Source organism: Schistocerca cancellata, chromosome 11 (genome assembly GCF_023864275.1).
Source record: "Schistocerca cancellata isolate TAMUIC-IGC-003103 chromosome 11, iqSchCanc2.1, whole genome shotgun sequence".
Taxonomy (NCBI): Eukaryota; Metazoa; Arthropoda; class Insecta; order Orthoptera; family Acrididae; genus Schistocerca; species Schistocerca cancellata.
Window position 1 is genome coordinate 103,012,355 of NC_064636.1, and position 15,416 is coordinate 103,027,770.

The 15,416-nt window shown below is 58.7% G+C and overlaps 3 protein-coding genes across 3 annotated transcripts; all 3 read left to right on the forward strand.

Moving 5' to 3' along the window:
* The first annotated feature begins 1,484 nt into the window (after positions 1-1,484).
* Positions 1,485-4,394, forward strand: LOC126108275 (ice-structuring glycoprotein-like). The gene is made up of 4 exons (XM_049913501.1): positions 1,485-1,679; positions 1,757-2,349; positions 2,725-3,622; positions 3,711-4,394. Exons 1-4 carry the CDS (start codon positions 1,485-1,487, stop codon positions 4,392-4,394), a joined length of 2,370 nt encoding a protein of 789 aa, XP_049769458.1.
* On the forward strand, positions 4,391-4,969 carry LOC126108276 (uncharacterized). Its single transcript, XM_049913502.1, has one exon. It carries the CDS (start codon positions 4,391-4,393, stop codon positions 4,967-4,969), a length of 579 nt encoding a protein of 192 aa, XP_049769459.1.
* A 302-nt stretch (positions 4,970-5,271) lies between these two features.
* LOC126108277 (uncharacterized) lies at positions 5,272-5,781 on the forward strand. Its single transcript, XM_049913503.1, has one exon. The coding sequence runs from the start codon at positions 5,272-5,274 to the stop codon at positions 5,779-5,781; it is 510 nt and encodes a 169-aa protein (XP_049769460.1).
* Positions 5,782-15,416: the final 9,635 nt, after the last annotated feature.

The following is a 15,416-nucleotide window of genomic DNA, read 5'->3' on the forward strand; positions in this document are numbered from 1 at the left end:
GCTGCCTTCGCAAGGAGTGCTGCCTTCGCAAGGAGTGCTGCCTTCGCAAGGAGTGCTGCTTTTGCACGGAGTGCAGCCTTCGCACATAGTGCTGCCTTCACACGGAGTGCTTCCTTTGACAGATTGCTGCCTTCGAAAGGAGAGCTGCCTTCGCAGGGAGTGCTGCCTACGCAGGGAGTACTGCCTTCGCAGGGAGTACTGCCTTCGCAAGGAGTGCTGCCTTCGCAAGGAGTGCTGCCTTCGCAAGGAGTGCTGCCTTCGCAAGGAGTGCTGCCTTCGCACGGAGTGCAGCCTTCGCACATAGTGCTGCCTTCACACGGAGTGCTTCCTTTGACAGAGTGCTGCCTTCGCAAGGAGGGCTTCCTTCGCAAAGAGTGCTGCCTTCGCAAGGAGTGCTGCCTTTGCATGGACTGTTGCCTTCGCAAGGACTGCTGCCCTTGCAAGGAGTGCTGCCTTCGCAAGGACTGCTGCCTTCGCTAGGAGTGCTGCCTTTGTTAGGAATGCTGCCTTCGCAGGGAGTGCTGCCTACGCATGGAGTGCTGCCTTCGCAAGGAGTGCTGCCTTCGCAAGGAGTGCTGCCTTCGCAAGGAGTGCTGTCTTCGCAAGGAGTGCTGCCTTTGCAACGATTACTGCCTTCGCAAGGAGTGCTGCCTTCGCTAGGAGTGCTGCCTTCGCTAGGAGTGCTGCCTTCGCTAGGAGTGCTGCCTTCGCAGGGAGTGCTGCCTACGCAGGGAGAGCTGCCTTCGCAAGGAGAGCTGCCTTCACAAGGAGTGCTGCCTTCGCAAGGAGTGCTGCCTTCGCAAGGAGTGCTGCTTTTGCACGGAGTGCAGCCTTCGCACATAGTGCTGCCTTCACACGGAGTGCTTCCTTTGACAGAGTGCTGCCTTCGCAAGGAGGGCTGCCTTCGCAGGGAGTGCTGCCTACGCAGGGAGTGCTGCCTTCGCAAGGAGTGCTGCCTTCGCAAGGAGTACTGCCTTCGCAAGGAGTGCTGCCTTCGCACGGAGTGCAGCCTTCGCACGTAGTGCTGCCTTTGCACGGAGTGCTGCCTTTGCACAGAGATCTGCATTCGCATTGAGTGGTGCCTTCGCAAGAAGTGCTGCCTTCGCAAGGAGTGCTGCCTTCGCTCGGAGTGCTGCCTTCGCAAGGGGTGCTGCCTTCGCAAGGAGTGCTGCCTTCGCACGGAGTGCAGCCTTCGGACGTAGTGCTGCCTTCCCACGGAGTGCTGCCTTTGCATAGAGACCTGAATTTGCAGGGTGTGGTGCCTTCGCAAGAAGTGCTGCTTTCGCAAGGAGTACTGCCTTCGAAAGGAGTGCTGCCTTCGCAAGGAGTGCTGCCTTCGCTAGGAGTGTTGTCTTCACAAGGAGGGCTGCCTTCGAGAGGAGGGTTGCCTTCGCAGGGAGTGCTGCCTTCGCAAGGGGTAATGCATTCGCAAGTAGTGTTGCCTTCTCAGGGAGTACTGCCTTTGCAACGAGTGCTGCCTCCCAATGAGTGCTGCCTTCGCAAGGAGTGCTGCCTTCGCAAGGAGTGCTGCCTTCGCAAGGAGTGCTGCCTTCGCAAGGAGTGCTGCCTTCGCAACGAGGGCTGCCTTTGCAGGGAGTGCTGCCTTCGCAAGGGGTGGTGCCTTCGCAAGGAGTGCTGCCTTTGCAAGGAGTGCTGCCTTTGCAAGGAGTGCTGCCTTCGCAAGGAGTGCTGCCTTCGCACGGCGTGCAGCCTTCGCACATAGTGCTGCCCTCACATGGAGTGCTTCCTTTGACAGAGTGCTGCCTTCGCAAGGAGTGCTGCCTTCGCAAGGAGTGCTGCCTTCGCAAGGAGTGCTGCCTTCGCAAGGAGTGCAGCCTTCGCAAGGAGTGCTGCCTTCGCAAGGAGTGCTGCCTTCGCAAGGTGTGCTGCCTTCCCAAGGAGTGCTGCCTTAGGACGGAGTGCTGCCTTCGCTAGGTGTGCTGCCTTCGTACAGAGTGCAGCCTTCGCAAGGAGTGCTGCCTTCGCAAGGAGTGCTGCCTTTGCACAGATTGCTGCCTTCGCACGGAGTGCAGCATACGCACAGAGTGCTGCCTTCGCAAGAGGTGCTGCCTTCGCAGGGAGTGCTGCCTTCGCATGGGGTGGTGCCTTTTCAAGGAGAGCTGCCTTCGCAAGGAGTGCTGCGTTCACTACGAGTGCTGCCTTCGCAAGGAGTGCTGCCTTCGCAAGGAGTGTTGCCTTCGCAAGTAGTACTGCCTCCGCAAGGAGTGCTGCTTTCGCAAGGAGTGCTGCCTTCCAAGGAGTGCTGCCTTCGCTACAAGTGCTGCCTTCGCACGGCGGGCTGCCTTCGCAAGCAGGGCTCCTTTCGCAGGGAGTGCTGCTTCGCAAGGGGTAATGCCTTCGCAAGTGGTGCTGCCTTCACAGGGAGTACTGCCTTTGCAACGAGTGCTGCCTTCCAATGAGCGCTGCCTTTGCAAGGAGTGCTGCCTTCGCAAGGAGTGCTGCCTTCGCAAGGAGTGCTGCCTTCGCAACGAGGGCTGCCTTTGTAGGTAGTGCTGTGGTCGCAAGGGGTTTTGTCTTCGCCATGAGTGCTGCCTTTGCAAGGAGTGCTGCCTTCGCAAGGAGAAATGCCTTCGCAAGGAGTGCTGGGTTCGCAAGGAGTGCTGCCGTTGCACAGAGTGCTGCCTTTGCAGGGAGTGCTGCCTTTGCACAGAGTGCTGCCTCCGCAAGGAGTGCTCCCTTTGCATGAAATGTTGCCGTCGCAAGGTGTGCTGCATTTGCAAGGAGTGCTGCCTTCGCAAGGAGTGCTGCCTTCGCTAGGAGTGCTGCCTTCACAGGGAATGCTGCCTACGCAGGGAGTGCTGCCTACGCAAGGAGAGCTGCCTTCGCAAGGAGTGCTGCTCTCGCTAGGAGTGCTGCCTTCCAAGGAGTGCTGCCTTCGCTAGAAGTGTTGCCTTCGCACGGAGGGCTGCCTTCGCAAGGAGGGCTCCCTTCGCAGGGAGTGCTGCCTTCGCAAGGGGTAATGCCTTCACAAGTACTGCTGCCTTCGCAGGGATTACTGCCTTTGCGACGAGTGCTGCCTTCCAATGAGTACTGCCTTTGCAAGGAGTGCTGCCATCTTACGGAGTGCAGCCTTCGCATGGAGTGCTGCTTTTGCTCAGAGTGCTGCCTTCACAAGGAGTGCTGCCTTCGCAAGGAGTGCTGCCTTCACAAGGAGTGCTGCCTTTGCAAGGAGTGCTGCCTTCGCAGGAGTGCTGCCTTTGCACAGAGTGCTGCCTTTGCAGGGAGTGCTGCCTTTGCACAGAGTGCTGCCTCCGCAAGGAGTGCTGCCTTTGTATGGACTGTTGCCTTCGCAAGGAGTGCTGCCTTTGCAAGGATTGCTGCTTTCGCAAGGAGTGCTGAGTTCGCTAGGAGTGCTGCCTTCGCCAGGAGTGCTGCCTTCGCAGGGAGTGCTGCCTACGCAGGGAGTGCTGCCTTCGCAAGGAGAGCTGCCTTCACAAGGAGTGCTGCTTTTTCACGGAGTGCAGCCTTCACACGGAGTGCTTCCTTTGACAGAGTGCTGCCTTCGAAAGGAGAGCTGCCTTCGCAGGGAGTGCTGCCTACGCAGGGAGTGCTGCCTTCGCAAGGAGTGCTGCCTTCGCAAGGAGTGCTGCCTTCGCAAGGAGTGCTGCCTTCGCAAGGAGTGCTGCCTTCGCACGGAGTGCAGCCTTCGCACATAGTGCTGTCTTCACACGGAGTGCTTCCTTTGACAGAGTGCTGCCTTCGCAAGGAGGGCTTCCTTCGCAAAGAGTGCTGCCTTCGCAAGGAGTGCTGCCTTTGCACAGAGTGCTGCCTTTGCAGGGAGTGCTGCCTTTGCACAGAGTGCTGCCTCCGCAAGGAGTGCTGCCTTTGCATGGACTGTTGCCTTTGCAAGGAGTGCTGCCTTTGCAAGGAGTGCTGCCTTCGCTAGGTGTGCTGCCTTTGTTAGGAATGCTGCCTTCGCAGGGAGTGCTGCCTACGCATGGAGTGCTGCCTTCGCTAGGAGTGCTGCCTTCGCAAGGAGTGCTGCCTTCGCAAGGAGTGCTGCCTTCGCACGGAGTGCAGCCTTCGCACGTAGTGCTGCCTTCGCAGGGGGTGCTGCCTTTGCACAGAGATCTGCATTCGCAGGGTGTGGTGCCTTCGCAAGAAGTGCTGCCTTCGCAAGGTGTGCTGCCTTCGCTAGGAGTCCTGCCTTCAAAAGGAGTGCTGCCTTCACAATGAGTACTGCCTTCGTAAGGAGTGCTGCCTTCGCAAGGAGTGCTGCGTTCGCTAGGAGTGTTGTCTTTGCAAGGAGGGCTGCCTTCGAGAGGAGGGCTGCCTTCACAGGGAGTGCTGCCTTCGCAAGGGGTAATGCATTCGCAAGTAGTGCTGCCTTCTCAGGGAGTACTGCCTTTGCAACGAGTGCTGCCTCCCAATGAGTGCTGCCTTCGCAAGGAGTGCTGCCTTCGCACAGAGTGCAGCCTTCGCACATAGTGCTGCCTTTGCAAGGAGTGCTGCCTTTGCACAGAGATCTGCATTCGCATTGAGTGGTGCCTTCGCAAGAAGTGCTGCCTTCGCAAGGAGTGCTGCCTTCGCTAGGAGTGCTGCCTTCGCAAGGAGTGCTGCCTTCGCAAGGAGTGCTGCCTTCCCACGGAGTGCAGCCTTCGCACGTAGTGCTGCCTTCCCACGGAGTGCTGCCTTTGCACAGAGATCTGCATTCGCAGGGTGTGGTGCCATCGCAAGAAGTGCTGCATTCGCAAGGTGTGCAGCCTTCGCTAAGAGAGCTGCCTTCAAAAGGAGTGCTGCCTTCGCAAGGAGTACTGCCTTCGAATGGAGTGCTGCCTTCGCAAGGAGTGCTGCCTTCGCAAGGAGTGCTGCCTTCGCTAGGAGTGCTGCCTTCGCTAGGAGTGCTGCCTTCGCAAGGAGTGCTGCCTTCGCAAGGAGTGCTGCCTTCGCACGGAGTGCAGCCTTCGGACGTAGTGCTGCCTTCCCACGGAGTGCTGCCTTTGCATAGAGATCTGAATTTGCAGGGTGTGGTGCCTTCGCAAGAAGTGCTGCATTCGCAAGGTGTGCAGCCTTCGCTAGGAGTGCTGCCTTCAAAAGGAGTGCTGCTTTCACAATTAGTACTGCCTTCGAAAGGAGTGCTGCCTTCGCAAGGAGTGCTGCCTTCGCTAGGAGTGTTGTCTTCACAAGGAGGGCTGCCTTCGAGAGGAGGGTTGCCTTCGCAGGGAGTGCTGCCTTCGTAAGGGGTAATGCATTCGCAAGTAGTGCTGCCTTCTCAGGGAGTACTGCCTTTGCAACGAGTGCTGCCTCCCAATGAGTGCTGCCTTCGCAAGGAGTGCTGCCTTCGCAAGGAGTGCTGCCTTCGCAAGGAGTGCTGCCTTCGCAACGAGGGCTGCCTTTGCAGGGAGTGCTGCCTTCGCAAGGGGTGGTGCCTTCGCAAGGAGTGCTGCCTTTGCAAGGAGTGCTGCCTTTGCAAGGAGTGCTGCCTTCGCAAGGAGTGCTGCCTTCGCACGGCGTGTAGCCTTCGCACATAGTGCTGCCTTCACACGGAGTGCTTCCTTTGACAGAGTGCTGCCTTCGCAAGGAGGGCTTCCTTCGCAAAGAGTGCTGCCTTCGCAAGGAGTGCTGCCTTTGTACAGAGTGCTGCCTTTGCAGGGAGTGCTGCCTTCGCAAGGGGTGGTGCCTTCGCAAGGAGTGCTGCCTTTGCAAGGAGTGCTGCCTTTGCAAGGAGTGCTGCCTTTGCAAGGAGTGCTGCCTTCGCACGGAGGGCTGCCTTCGCAAGCAGGGCTCCCTTCACAGGGAATGCTGCTTCGCAAGGGGTAATGCCTTCGCAAGTGCTGCTGCCTTCACAGGGAGTACTGCCTTTGCAACGAGTGCTGCCTTCCAATGAGTGCTGCCTTTGCAAGGAGTGCTGCCTTCGCAAGGAGTGCTGCCTTCGCAAGGAGTGCTGCCTTCGCAGGGAGTGCTGCCTACGCAGGGAGTGCTGCCTTCGCAAGGAGTGCTGCCTTCGCAAGGAGTGCTGCCTTCGCACGGAGTGCAGCCTTTGCACATAGACCTGCCTTCACACGGAGTGCTTCCTTTGACAGAGTGCTGCCTTCGCAAGGAGGGCTTCCTTCGCAAAGAGTGCTGCCTTCGCAAGGAGTGCTGCCTTTGTACAGAGTGCTGCCTTTACAGGGAGTGCTGCCTTTGCACAGAGTGCTGCCTCCGCAAGGAGTGCTGCCTTTGCATGGACTGTTGCCTTCGATAGGAGTGCTGCCCTTGCAAGGAGTGCTGCCTTCGCTAGGACTGCTGCCTTCGCTAGGAGTGCTGCCTTTGTTAGGAATGGTGCCTTCGCAGGGAGTGCTGCCTACGCATGGAGTGCTGCCTTCGCAAGGAGTGCTGCCTTCGCAAGGAGTGCTGCCTTCGCAAGGAGTGCTGCCTTCGCAAGGAGTGCTGCATTTGCAACGATTGCTGCCTTCGCAAGGAGTGCTGCCTTCGCTAGGAGTGCTGCCTTCGCTAGGAGTGCTGCCTTCGCAGGGAGTGCTGCCTACGCAGGGAGAGCTGCCTTCGCAAGGAGAGCTGCCTTCACAAGGAGTGCTGCCTTCGCAAGGAGTGCTGCCTTCGCAAGGAGTGCTGCCTTCGCAAGGAGTGCTGCTTTTGCACGGAGTGCAGCCTTCGCACATAGTGCTGCCTTCACACGGAGTGCTTCCTTTGACAGAGTGCTGCCTTCGCAAGGAGGGCTGCCTTCGCAGGGAGTGCTGCCTACGCAGGGAGTGCTGCCTTCGCAAGGAGTGCTGCCTTCGCAAGTTGTGCTGCCTTCGCAAGGAGTGCTGCCTTCGCAAGGAGTACTGCCTTCGCAAGGAGTGCTGCCTTCGCACGGAGTGCAGCCTTCGCACGTAGTGCTGCCTTTGCACGGAGTGCTGCCTTTGCACAGAGTTCTGCATTCGCATTGAGTGGTGCCTTCGCAAGAAGTGCTGCCTTCGCAAGGAGTGCTGCCTTCGCTCGGAGTGCTGCCTTCGCAAGGAGTGCTGCCTTCGCAAGGAGTGCTGCCTTCGCACGGAGTGCAGCCTTCGGACGTAGTGCTGCCTTCCCACGGAGTGCTGCCTTTGCATAGAGATCTGAATTTGCAGGGTGTGGTGCCTTCGCAAGAAGTGCTGCATTCGCAAGGTGTGCAGCCTTCGCTAGGAGTGCTGCCTTCAAAAGGAGTGCTGCTTTCGCAAGGAGTACTGCCTTCGAAAGGAGTGCTGCCTTCGCAAGGAGTGCTGCCTTCGCTAGGAGTGTTGTCTTCACAAGGAGGGCTGCCTTCGAGAGGAGGGTTGCCTTCGCAGGGAGTGCTGCCTTCGCAAGGGGTAATGCATTCGCAAGTAGTGCTGCCTTCTCAGGGAGTACTGCCTTTGCAACGAGTGCTGCCTCCCAATGAGTGCTGCCTTCGCAAGGAGTGCTGCCTTTGCAAGGAGTGCTGCCTTCGCAAGGAGTGCTGCCTTCGCAAGGAGTGCTGCCTTCGCAACGAGGGCTGCCTTTGCAGGGAGTGCTGCCTTCGCAAGGGGTGGTGCCTTCGCAAGGAGTGCTGCCTTTGCAAGGAGTGCTGCCTTTGCAAGGAGTGCTGCCTTCGCAAGGAGTGCTGCCTTCGCACGGCGTGCAGCCTTCGCACATAGTGCTGCCCTCACATGGAGTGCTTCCTTTGACAGAGTGCTGCCTTCGCAAGGAGTGCTGCCTTCGCAAGGAGTGCTGCCTTCGCAAGGAGTGCAGCCTTCGCAAGGATTGCTGCCTTCGTAAGGAGTGCTGCCTTCGCAAGGAGTGCTGCCTTCCCAAGGAGTGCTGCCTTAGGACGGAGTGCTGCCTTCGCTAGGTGTGCTGCCTTCGTACAGAGTGCAGCCTTCGCAAGGAGTGCTGCCTTCGCAAGAAGTGCTGCCTTTGCACAGATTGCTGCCTTCGCACGGAGTGCAGCATACGCACATAGTGCTGCCTTCGCAAGAGGTGCTGCCTTCGCAGGGAGTGCTGCCTTCGCATGGGGTGGTGCCTTCGCAAGGAGTGCTGCCTTCGCAGGGAGTGCTGCCTTCGCAGGGAGTGCTGCCTTTGCAAGGAGTGTTGCCTTCGCAAGGAGTGCTGCGTTCACTACGAGTGCTGCCTTCGCAAGGAGTGCTGCCTTCGCAAGGAGTGTTGCCTTCGCTAGTAGTACTGCCTCCGCAAGGAGTGCTGCCTTCACAAGGAGTGCTGCCTTCCAAGGAGTGCTGCCTTCGCTACAAGTGCTGCTTTCGTACGGAGGGCTGCCTTCGCAAGCAGGGCTCCCTTCACAGGGAGTGCTGCTTCGCAAGGGGTAATGCCTTCGCAAGTGCTGCTGCCTTCACAGGGAGTACTGCCTTTGCAACGAGTGCTGCCTTCCAATGAGTGCTGCCTTTGCAAGGAGTGCTGCCTTCGCAAGGAGTGCTGCCTTCGCAAGGAGTGCTGCCATCGCAACGAGGGCTGCCTTTGTAGGTAGTGCTGTGGTCGCAAGGGGTTTTGTCTTCGCCATGAGTGCTGCCTTTGCAAGGAGTGCTGCCTTCGCAAGGAGAAATGCCGTCGCAAGGAGTGCTGGGTTCGCAAGGAGTGCTGCCTTTGCAGGGAGTGCTGCCTTTGCAGGGAGTGCTGCCTTTGCAGGGAGTGCTGCCTTTGCACAGAGTGCTGCCTCCGCAAGGAGTGCTCCCTTTGCATGAAATGTTGCCGTCGCAAGGAGTGCTGCATTTGCAAGGAGTGCTGCCTTCGCAAGGAGTGCTGCCTTCGCTAGGAGTGCTGCCTTCACAGGGAATGCTGCCTACGCAGGGAGTGCTGCATTCGCAAAGAGAGCTGCCTTCGCAAGGAGTGCTGCTCTCGCTAGGAGTGCTGCCTTCCAAGGAGTGCTGCCTTCGCTAGAAGTGCTGCCTTCGCACGGAGGGCTGCCTTCGCAAGGAGGGCTCCCTTCGCAGGGAGTGCTGCCTTCGCAAGGGGTTATGCCTTCACAAGTACTGCTGCCTTCGCAGGGATTACTGCCTTTGCAATGGGTGCTGCCTTCCAATGAGTGGTGCCTTTGCAAGGAGTGCTGCCTTCTTACGGAGTGCAGCCTTCGCATGGAGTGCTGCTTTTGCTCAGAGTGCTGCCTTCACAAGGAGTGCTGCCTTCGCAAGGAGTGCTGCCTTCGCAGGAGTGCTGCCTTTGCACAGAGTGCTGCCTTTGCAGGGAGTGCTGCCTTTGCACAGAGTGCTGCCTCCGCAAGGAGTGCTGCCTTTGTATGGACTGTTGCCTTCGCAAGGAGTGCTGCCTTTGCAAGTTTTGCTGCTTTCGCAAGGAGTGCTGCCTTCGCTAGGAGTGCTGCCTTCGCACGGAGTGCTGCCTACGCAGGGAGTGCTGCCTTCGCAAGGAGAGCTGCCTTCACAAGGAGTGCTGCCTTCGCAAGGAGTGCTGCCTTCGCAAGGAGTGCTGCCTTCGCAAGGAGTGCTGCTTTTGCACGGAGTGCAGCCTTCGCACATAGTGCTGCCTTCACACGGAGTACTTCCTTTGACAGAGTGCTGCCTTTGAAAGGAGAGCTGCCTTCGCAGGGAGTGCTGCCTACGCAGGGAGTGCTGCCTTCGCAAGGAGTGCTGCCTTCGCACGGAGTGCAGCCTTCGCACATAGTGCTGCCTTCACACGGAGTGCTTCCTTTGACAGAGTGCTGCCTTCGCAAGGAGGGCTTCCTTCGCAAAGAGTGCTGCCTTCGCAAGGAGTGCTGCCTTTGCACAAAGTGCTGCCTTTGCAGGGAGTGCTGCCTTTGCACAGAGTGCTGCCTCCGCAAGGAGTGCTGCCTTTGCATGGACTGTTGCCTTCGCAAGGAGTGCTGCCCTTGCAAGGAGTGCTGCCTTCGCAAGGACTTCTGCCTTTGCTAGGAGTGCTGCCTTTGTTAGGAAAGCTGCCTTCGCAGGGAGTGCTGCCTACGCATGGAGTGCTGCCTTCGCAAGGAGTGCTGCCTTCGCAAGGAGTGCTGCCTTCGCAAGGAGTGCTGCCTTCGCAAGGAGTGCTGCCTTTGCAACGATTGCTGCCTTCGCAAGGAGTGCTGCCTTCGCTAGGAGTGCTGCCTTCGCAGGGAGTGCTGCCTACGCAGGGAGAGCTGCCTTCGCAAGGAGAGCTGCCTTCACAAGTAGTGCTGCCTTCGCAAGGAGTGCTGCCTTCGCAAGGAGTGCTGCTTTCGCACGGAGTGCAGCCTTCGCACGTAGTGCTGCCTTCACACGGAGTGCTTCCTTTGACAGAGTGCTGCCTTCGCAAGGAGGGCTGCCTTCGCAGGGAGTGCTGCCTACGCAGGGAGTGCTGCCTTCGCAAGGAGTGCTGCCTTCGCAAGTTGTGCTGCCTTCGCAAGGAGTGCTGCCTTCGCAAGGAGTACTGCCTTCGCAAGGAGTGCTGCCTTCGCACGGAGTGCAGCCTTCGCACGTAGTGCTGCCTTTGCATGGAGTGCTGCCTTTGCACAGAGATCTGCTTTCGCATTGAGTGGTGCCTTCGCAAGAAGTGCTGCCTTCGCAAGGAGTGCTGCCTTCACTAGGAGTGCTGCCTTCGCTAGGAGTGCTGCCTTCGCAGGGAGTGCTGCCTACGCAGGGAGTGCTGCCTTCGCAAGGAGAGCTGCCTTCACAAGGAGTGCTGCCTTCGCAAGGAGTGCTGCCTTCGCAAGGAGTGCTGCCTTCGCAAGGAGTGCTGCTTTTGCACGGAGTGCAGCCTTCGCACATAGTGCTGCCTTCACACGGAGTACTTCCTTTGACAGAGTGCTGCCTTCGAAAGGAGAGCTGCCTTCGCAGGGAGTGCTGCCTACGCAGGGAGTGCTGCCTTCGCAAGGAGTGTTGCCTTCGCACGGAGTGCGGCCTTCGCACATAGTGCTGCCTTCACACGGAGTGCTTCCTTTGACAGAGTGCTGCCTTCGCAAGGAGGGCTTCCTTCGCAAAGAGTGCTGCCTTCGCAAGGAGTGCTGCCTTTGCACAGAGTGCTGCCTTTGCAGGGAGTGCTGCCTTTGCACAGAGTGCTGCCTCCGCAAGGAGTGCTGCCTTTGCATGGACTGTTGCCTTCGCAAGGAGTGCTGCCCTTGCAAGGAGTGCTGCCTTCGCAAGGACTTCTGCCTTTGCTAGGAGTGCTGCCTTTGTTAGGAATGCTGCCTTCGCAGGGAGTGCTGCCTACGCATGAAGTGCTGCCTTCGCAAGGAGTGCTGCCTTCGCAAGGAGTGCTGCCTTCGCAAGGAGTGCTGCCTTCGCAAGGAGTGCTGCCTTTGCAACGATTGCTGCCTTCGCAAGGAGTGCTGCCTTCGCTAGGAGTGCTGCCTTCGCTAGGAGTGCTGCCTTCGCAGGGAGTGCTGCCTACGCAGGGAGAGCTGCCTTCGCAAGGAGAGCTGCCTTCACAAGGAGTGCTGCCTTCGCAAGGAGTGCTGCCTTTGCAAGGAGTGCTGCTTTCGCACGGAGTGCAGCCTTCGCACATTTTGCTGCCTTCACACGGAGTGCTTCCTTTGACAGAGTGCTGCCTTCGCAAGGAGGGCTGCCTTCGCAGGGAGTGCTGCCTACGCAGGGAGTGCTGCCTTCGCAAGGAGTGCTGCCTTCGCAAGTTGTGCTGCCTTCGCAAGGAGTGCTGCCTTCGCAAGGAGTACTGCCTTCGCAAGGAGTGCTGCCTTCGCACGGAGTGCAGCCTTCGCACGTAGTGCTGCCTTTGCATGGAGTGCTGCCTTTGCACAGAGATCTGCTTTCGCATTGAGTGGTGCCTTCGCAAGAAGTGCTGCCTTCGCAAGGAGTGCTGCCTTCACTAGGAGTGCTGCCTTCGCAAGGAGTGCCGCCTTCGCAAGGAGTGCTGCCTTCGCACGGAGTGCAGCCTTCGGACGTAGTGCTGCCTTCCCACGGAGTGCTGCCTTTGCATAGAGATCTGAATTTGCAGGGTGTGGTGCCTTCGCAAGAAGTGCTGCATTCCCAAGGTGTGCAGCCTTCGCTAGGAGTGCTACCTTCAAAAGGAGTGCTGCTTTCGCAAGGAGTACTGCCTTCGAAAGGAGTGCTGCCTTCGCAAGGAGTGCTGCCTTCGCTAGGAGTGTTGTCTTCACAAGGAGGGCTGCCTTCGAGAGGAGGGTTGCCTTCGCAGGGAGTGCTCCCTTCGCAAGGGGTAATGCATTCGCAAGTAGTGCTGCCTTCTCAGGGTGTACTGCCTTTGCAACGAGTGCTGCCTCCCAATGAGTGCTGCCTTCGCAAGGAGTGCTGCCTTCGCAAGGAGTGCTGCCTTCGCAAGGAGTGCTGCCTTCGCAACGAGGGCTGCATTTGCAGGGAGTGCTGCCTTCGCAAGGGGTGGTGCCTTCGCAAGGAGTGCTGCCTTTGCAAGGAGTGCTGCCTTTGGAAGGAGTGCTGCCTTCGCAAGGAGTGCTGCCTTCGCACGGCGTGCAGCCTTCGCACATAGTGCTGCCTTCACATGGAGTGCTTCCTTTGACAGAGTGCTGCCTTCGCAAGGAGTGCTGTCTTCGCAAGGAGTGCTGCCTTCGCAAGGAGTGCAGCCTTCGCAAGGAGTGCTGCCTTCGCAAGGAATGCTGCCTTCGCAAGGAGTGCTACCTTCCCAAGGAGTGCTGCCTTAGGACGTAGTGCTGCCTTCGCTAGGTGTGCTGCCTTGGTACAGAGTGCAGCCTTCGCAAGGAGTGCTGCCTTCGCAAGGAGTGCTGCCTTTGCACAGATTGCTGCCTTCGCACGGAGTGCAGCATACGCACAGAGTGCTGCCTTCGCAAGAGGTGCTGCCTTCACAGGGAGTGCTGCTTTCGCATGGGGTGGTGCCTTCGCAAGGAGTGCTGCCTTCGCAGGGAGTGCTGCCTTCGCAGGGAGTGCTGCCTTTGCAAGGAGTGTTGCCTTCGCTAGGAGTGCTGCGTTCACTACGAGTGCTGCCTTCGCAAGGAGTGCTGCCTTCGCAAGGAGTGTTGCCTTCGCAAGTAGTACTGCCTCCGCAAGGAGTGCTGCTTTCGCAAGGAGTGCTGCCTTCCAAGGAGTGCTGCCTTCGCTACAAGTGCTGCCTTCGCACGGCGGGCTGCCTTCGCAAGCAGGGCTCCTTTCGCAGGGAGTGCTGCTTCGCAAGGGGTAATGCCTTCGCAAGTGCTGCTGCCTTCACAGGGAGTACTGCCTTTGCAACGAGTGCTGCCTTCCAATGAGCGCTGCCTTTGCAAGGAGTGCTGCCTTCGCAAGGAGTGCTGCCTTCGCAAGGAGTGCTGCCTTCGCAACGAGGGCTGCCTTTGTAGGTAGTGCTGTGGTCGCAAGGGGTTTTGTCTTCGCCATGAGTGCTGCCTTTGCAAGGAGTGCTGCCTTCGCAAGGAGAAATGCCTTCGCAAGGAGTGCTGGGTTCGCAAGGAGTGCTGCCGTTGCACAGAGTGCTGCCTTTGCAGGGAGTGCTGCATTTGCACAGAGTGCTGCCTCCGCAAGGAGTGCTCCCTTTGCATGAAATGTTGCCGTCGCAAGAAGTGCTCCATTTGCAAGGAGTGCTGCCTTCGCAAGGAGTGCTGCCTTCGCTAGGAGTGCTGCCTTCACAGGGAATGCTGCCTACGCAGGGAGTGCTGCCTTCGCAAGGAGAGCTGCCTTCACAAGGAGTGCTGCTCTCGCTAGGAGTGCTGCCTTCCAAGGAAAGCTGCCTTCGCTAGAAGTGTTGCCTTCGCACGGAGGGCTGCCTTCGCAAGGAGGGCTCCCTTCGCAAGGAGTGCTGCCTTCGCAAGGAGTGCAGCCTTCGCAAGGATTGCTGCCTTCGTAAGGAGTGCTGCCTTCGCAAGGATTGCTGCCTTCGTAAGGAGTGCTGCCTTCGCAAGGAGTGCTGCCTTCGCAAGAAGTGCTGCCTTTGCACAGATTGCTGGCTTCGCACGGAGTGCAGCATACGCACATAGTGCTGCCTTCGCAAGAGGTGCTGCCTTCGCAGGGAGTGCTGCCTTCGCATGGGGTGGTGCCTTCGCAAGGAGTGCTGCCTTCGCAGGGAGTGCTGCCTTCGCAGGGAGTGCTGCCTTTGCAAGGAGTGTTGCCTTCGCAAGGAGTGCTGCGTTCACTACGAGTGCTGCCTTCGCAAGGAGTGCTGCCTTCGCAAGGAGTGTTGCCTTCGCTAGTAGTACTGCCTCCGCAAGGAGTGCTGCCTTCACAAGGAGTGCTGCTTTCCAAGGAGTGCTGCCTTCGCTACAAGTGCTGCTTTCGTACGGAGGGCTGCCTTCGCAAGCAGGGCTCCCTTCACAGGGAGTGCTGCTTCGCAAGGGGTAATGCCTTCGCAAGTGCTGCTGCCTTCACAGGGAGTACTGCCTTTGCAACGAGTGCTGCCTTCCAAGGAGTGCTGCCTTTGCAAGGAGTGCTGCCTTCGCAAGGAGTGCTGCCTTCGCAAGGAGTGCTGCCATCGCAACGAGGGCTGCCTTTGTAGGTAGTGCTGTGGTCGCAAGGGGTTTTGTCTTCGCCATGAGTGCTGCCTTTGCAAGGAGTGCTGCCTTCGCAAGGAGAAATGCCGTCGCAAGGAGTGCTGGGTTCGCAAGGAGTGCTGCCTTTGCACAGAGTGCTGCCTTTGCAGGGAGTGCTGCCTTCGCAAGGAGTGCTGCCTTCGCTAGGAGTGCTGCCTTCACAGGGAATGCTGCCTACGCAGGGAGTGCTGCATTCGCAAAGAGAGCTGCCTTCGCAAGGACTGCTGCTCTCGCTAGGAGTGCTGCCTTCCAAGGAGTGCTGCCTTCGCTAGAAGTGCTGCCTTCGCACGGAGGGCTGCCTTCGCAAGGAGGGCTCCCTTCGCAGGGAGTGCTGCCTTCGCAAGGGGTTATGCCTTCACAAGTACTGCTGCCTTCGCAGGGATTACTGCCTTTGCAATGGGTGCTGCCTTCCAATGAGTGGTGCCTTTGCAAGGAGTGCTGCCTTCTTACGGAGTGCAGCCTTCGCATGGAGTGCTGCTTTTGCTCAGAGTGCTGCCTTCACAAGGAGTGCTGCCTTCGCAAGGAGTGCTGCCTTCGCAGGAGTGCTGCCTTTGCACAGAGTGCTGCCTTTGCAGGGAGTGCTGCCTTTGCACAGAGTGCTGCCTCCGCAAGGAGTGCTGCCTTTGTATGGACTGTTGCCTTCGCAAGGAGTGCTGCCTTTGCAAGTTTTGCTGCTTTCGCAAGGAGTGCTGCCTTCGCTAGGAGTGCTGCCTTCGCTAGGAGTGCTGCCTTCGCAGGGAGTGCTGCCTACGCAGGGAGTGCTGCCTTCGCAAGGAGAGCTGCCTTCACAAGGAGTGCTGCCTTCGCAAGGAGTGCTGCCTTCGCAAGGAGTGCTGCCTTCGCAAGGAGTGCTGCTTTTGCACGGAGTGCAGCCTTCGCACATAGTGCTGCCTTCACACGGAGTACCTCCTTTGACAGAGTGCTGCCTTCGAAAGGAGAGCTGCCTTCGCAGGGAGTGCTGCCTACGCAGGGAGTGCTGCCTTCGCAAGGAGTGCTGCCTTCGCACGGAGTGCAGCCTTCGCACATAGTGCTGCCTTCACACGGAGTGCTTCCTTTGACAGAGTGCTGCCTTCGCAAGGAGGGC

Bases quoted from the DNA above. Each gene is read 5' to 3' on its own strand.
- LOC126108276 (XM_049913502.1), top strand. From the start codon at position 4,391: ATGAGTGCTGCCTTCGCAAGGAGTGCTGCCTTCGCACAGAGTGCAGCC.
- LOC126108277 (XM_049913503.1), top strand. From the start codon at position 5,272: ATGAGTGCTGCCTTCGCAAGGAGTGCTGCCTTCGCAAGGAGTGCTGCC.
- LOC126108275 (XM_049913501.1), top strand. From the start codon at position 1,485: ATGAGTGCTGCCTTCGCAAGGAGTGCTGCCTTCGCAAGGAGTGCTGCC. The intron at 2,350-2,724 runs GTAATGCCTTCG...TGCCGTCGCAAG, and splicing joins GGAGTGCTGCTTCGCAAGGG to GTGTGCTGCATTTGCAAGGA. The intron at 3,623-3,710 runs GTGCTGCCTTCG...TTCCTTTGACAG, and splicing joins GAGTGCTGCCTTCGCAAGGA to AGTGCTGCCTTCGCAAGGAG.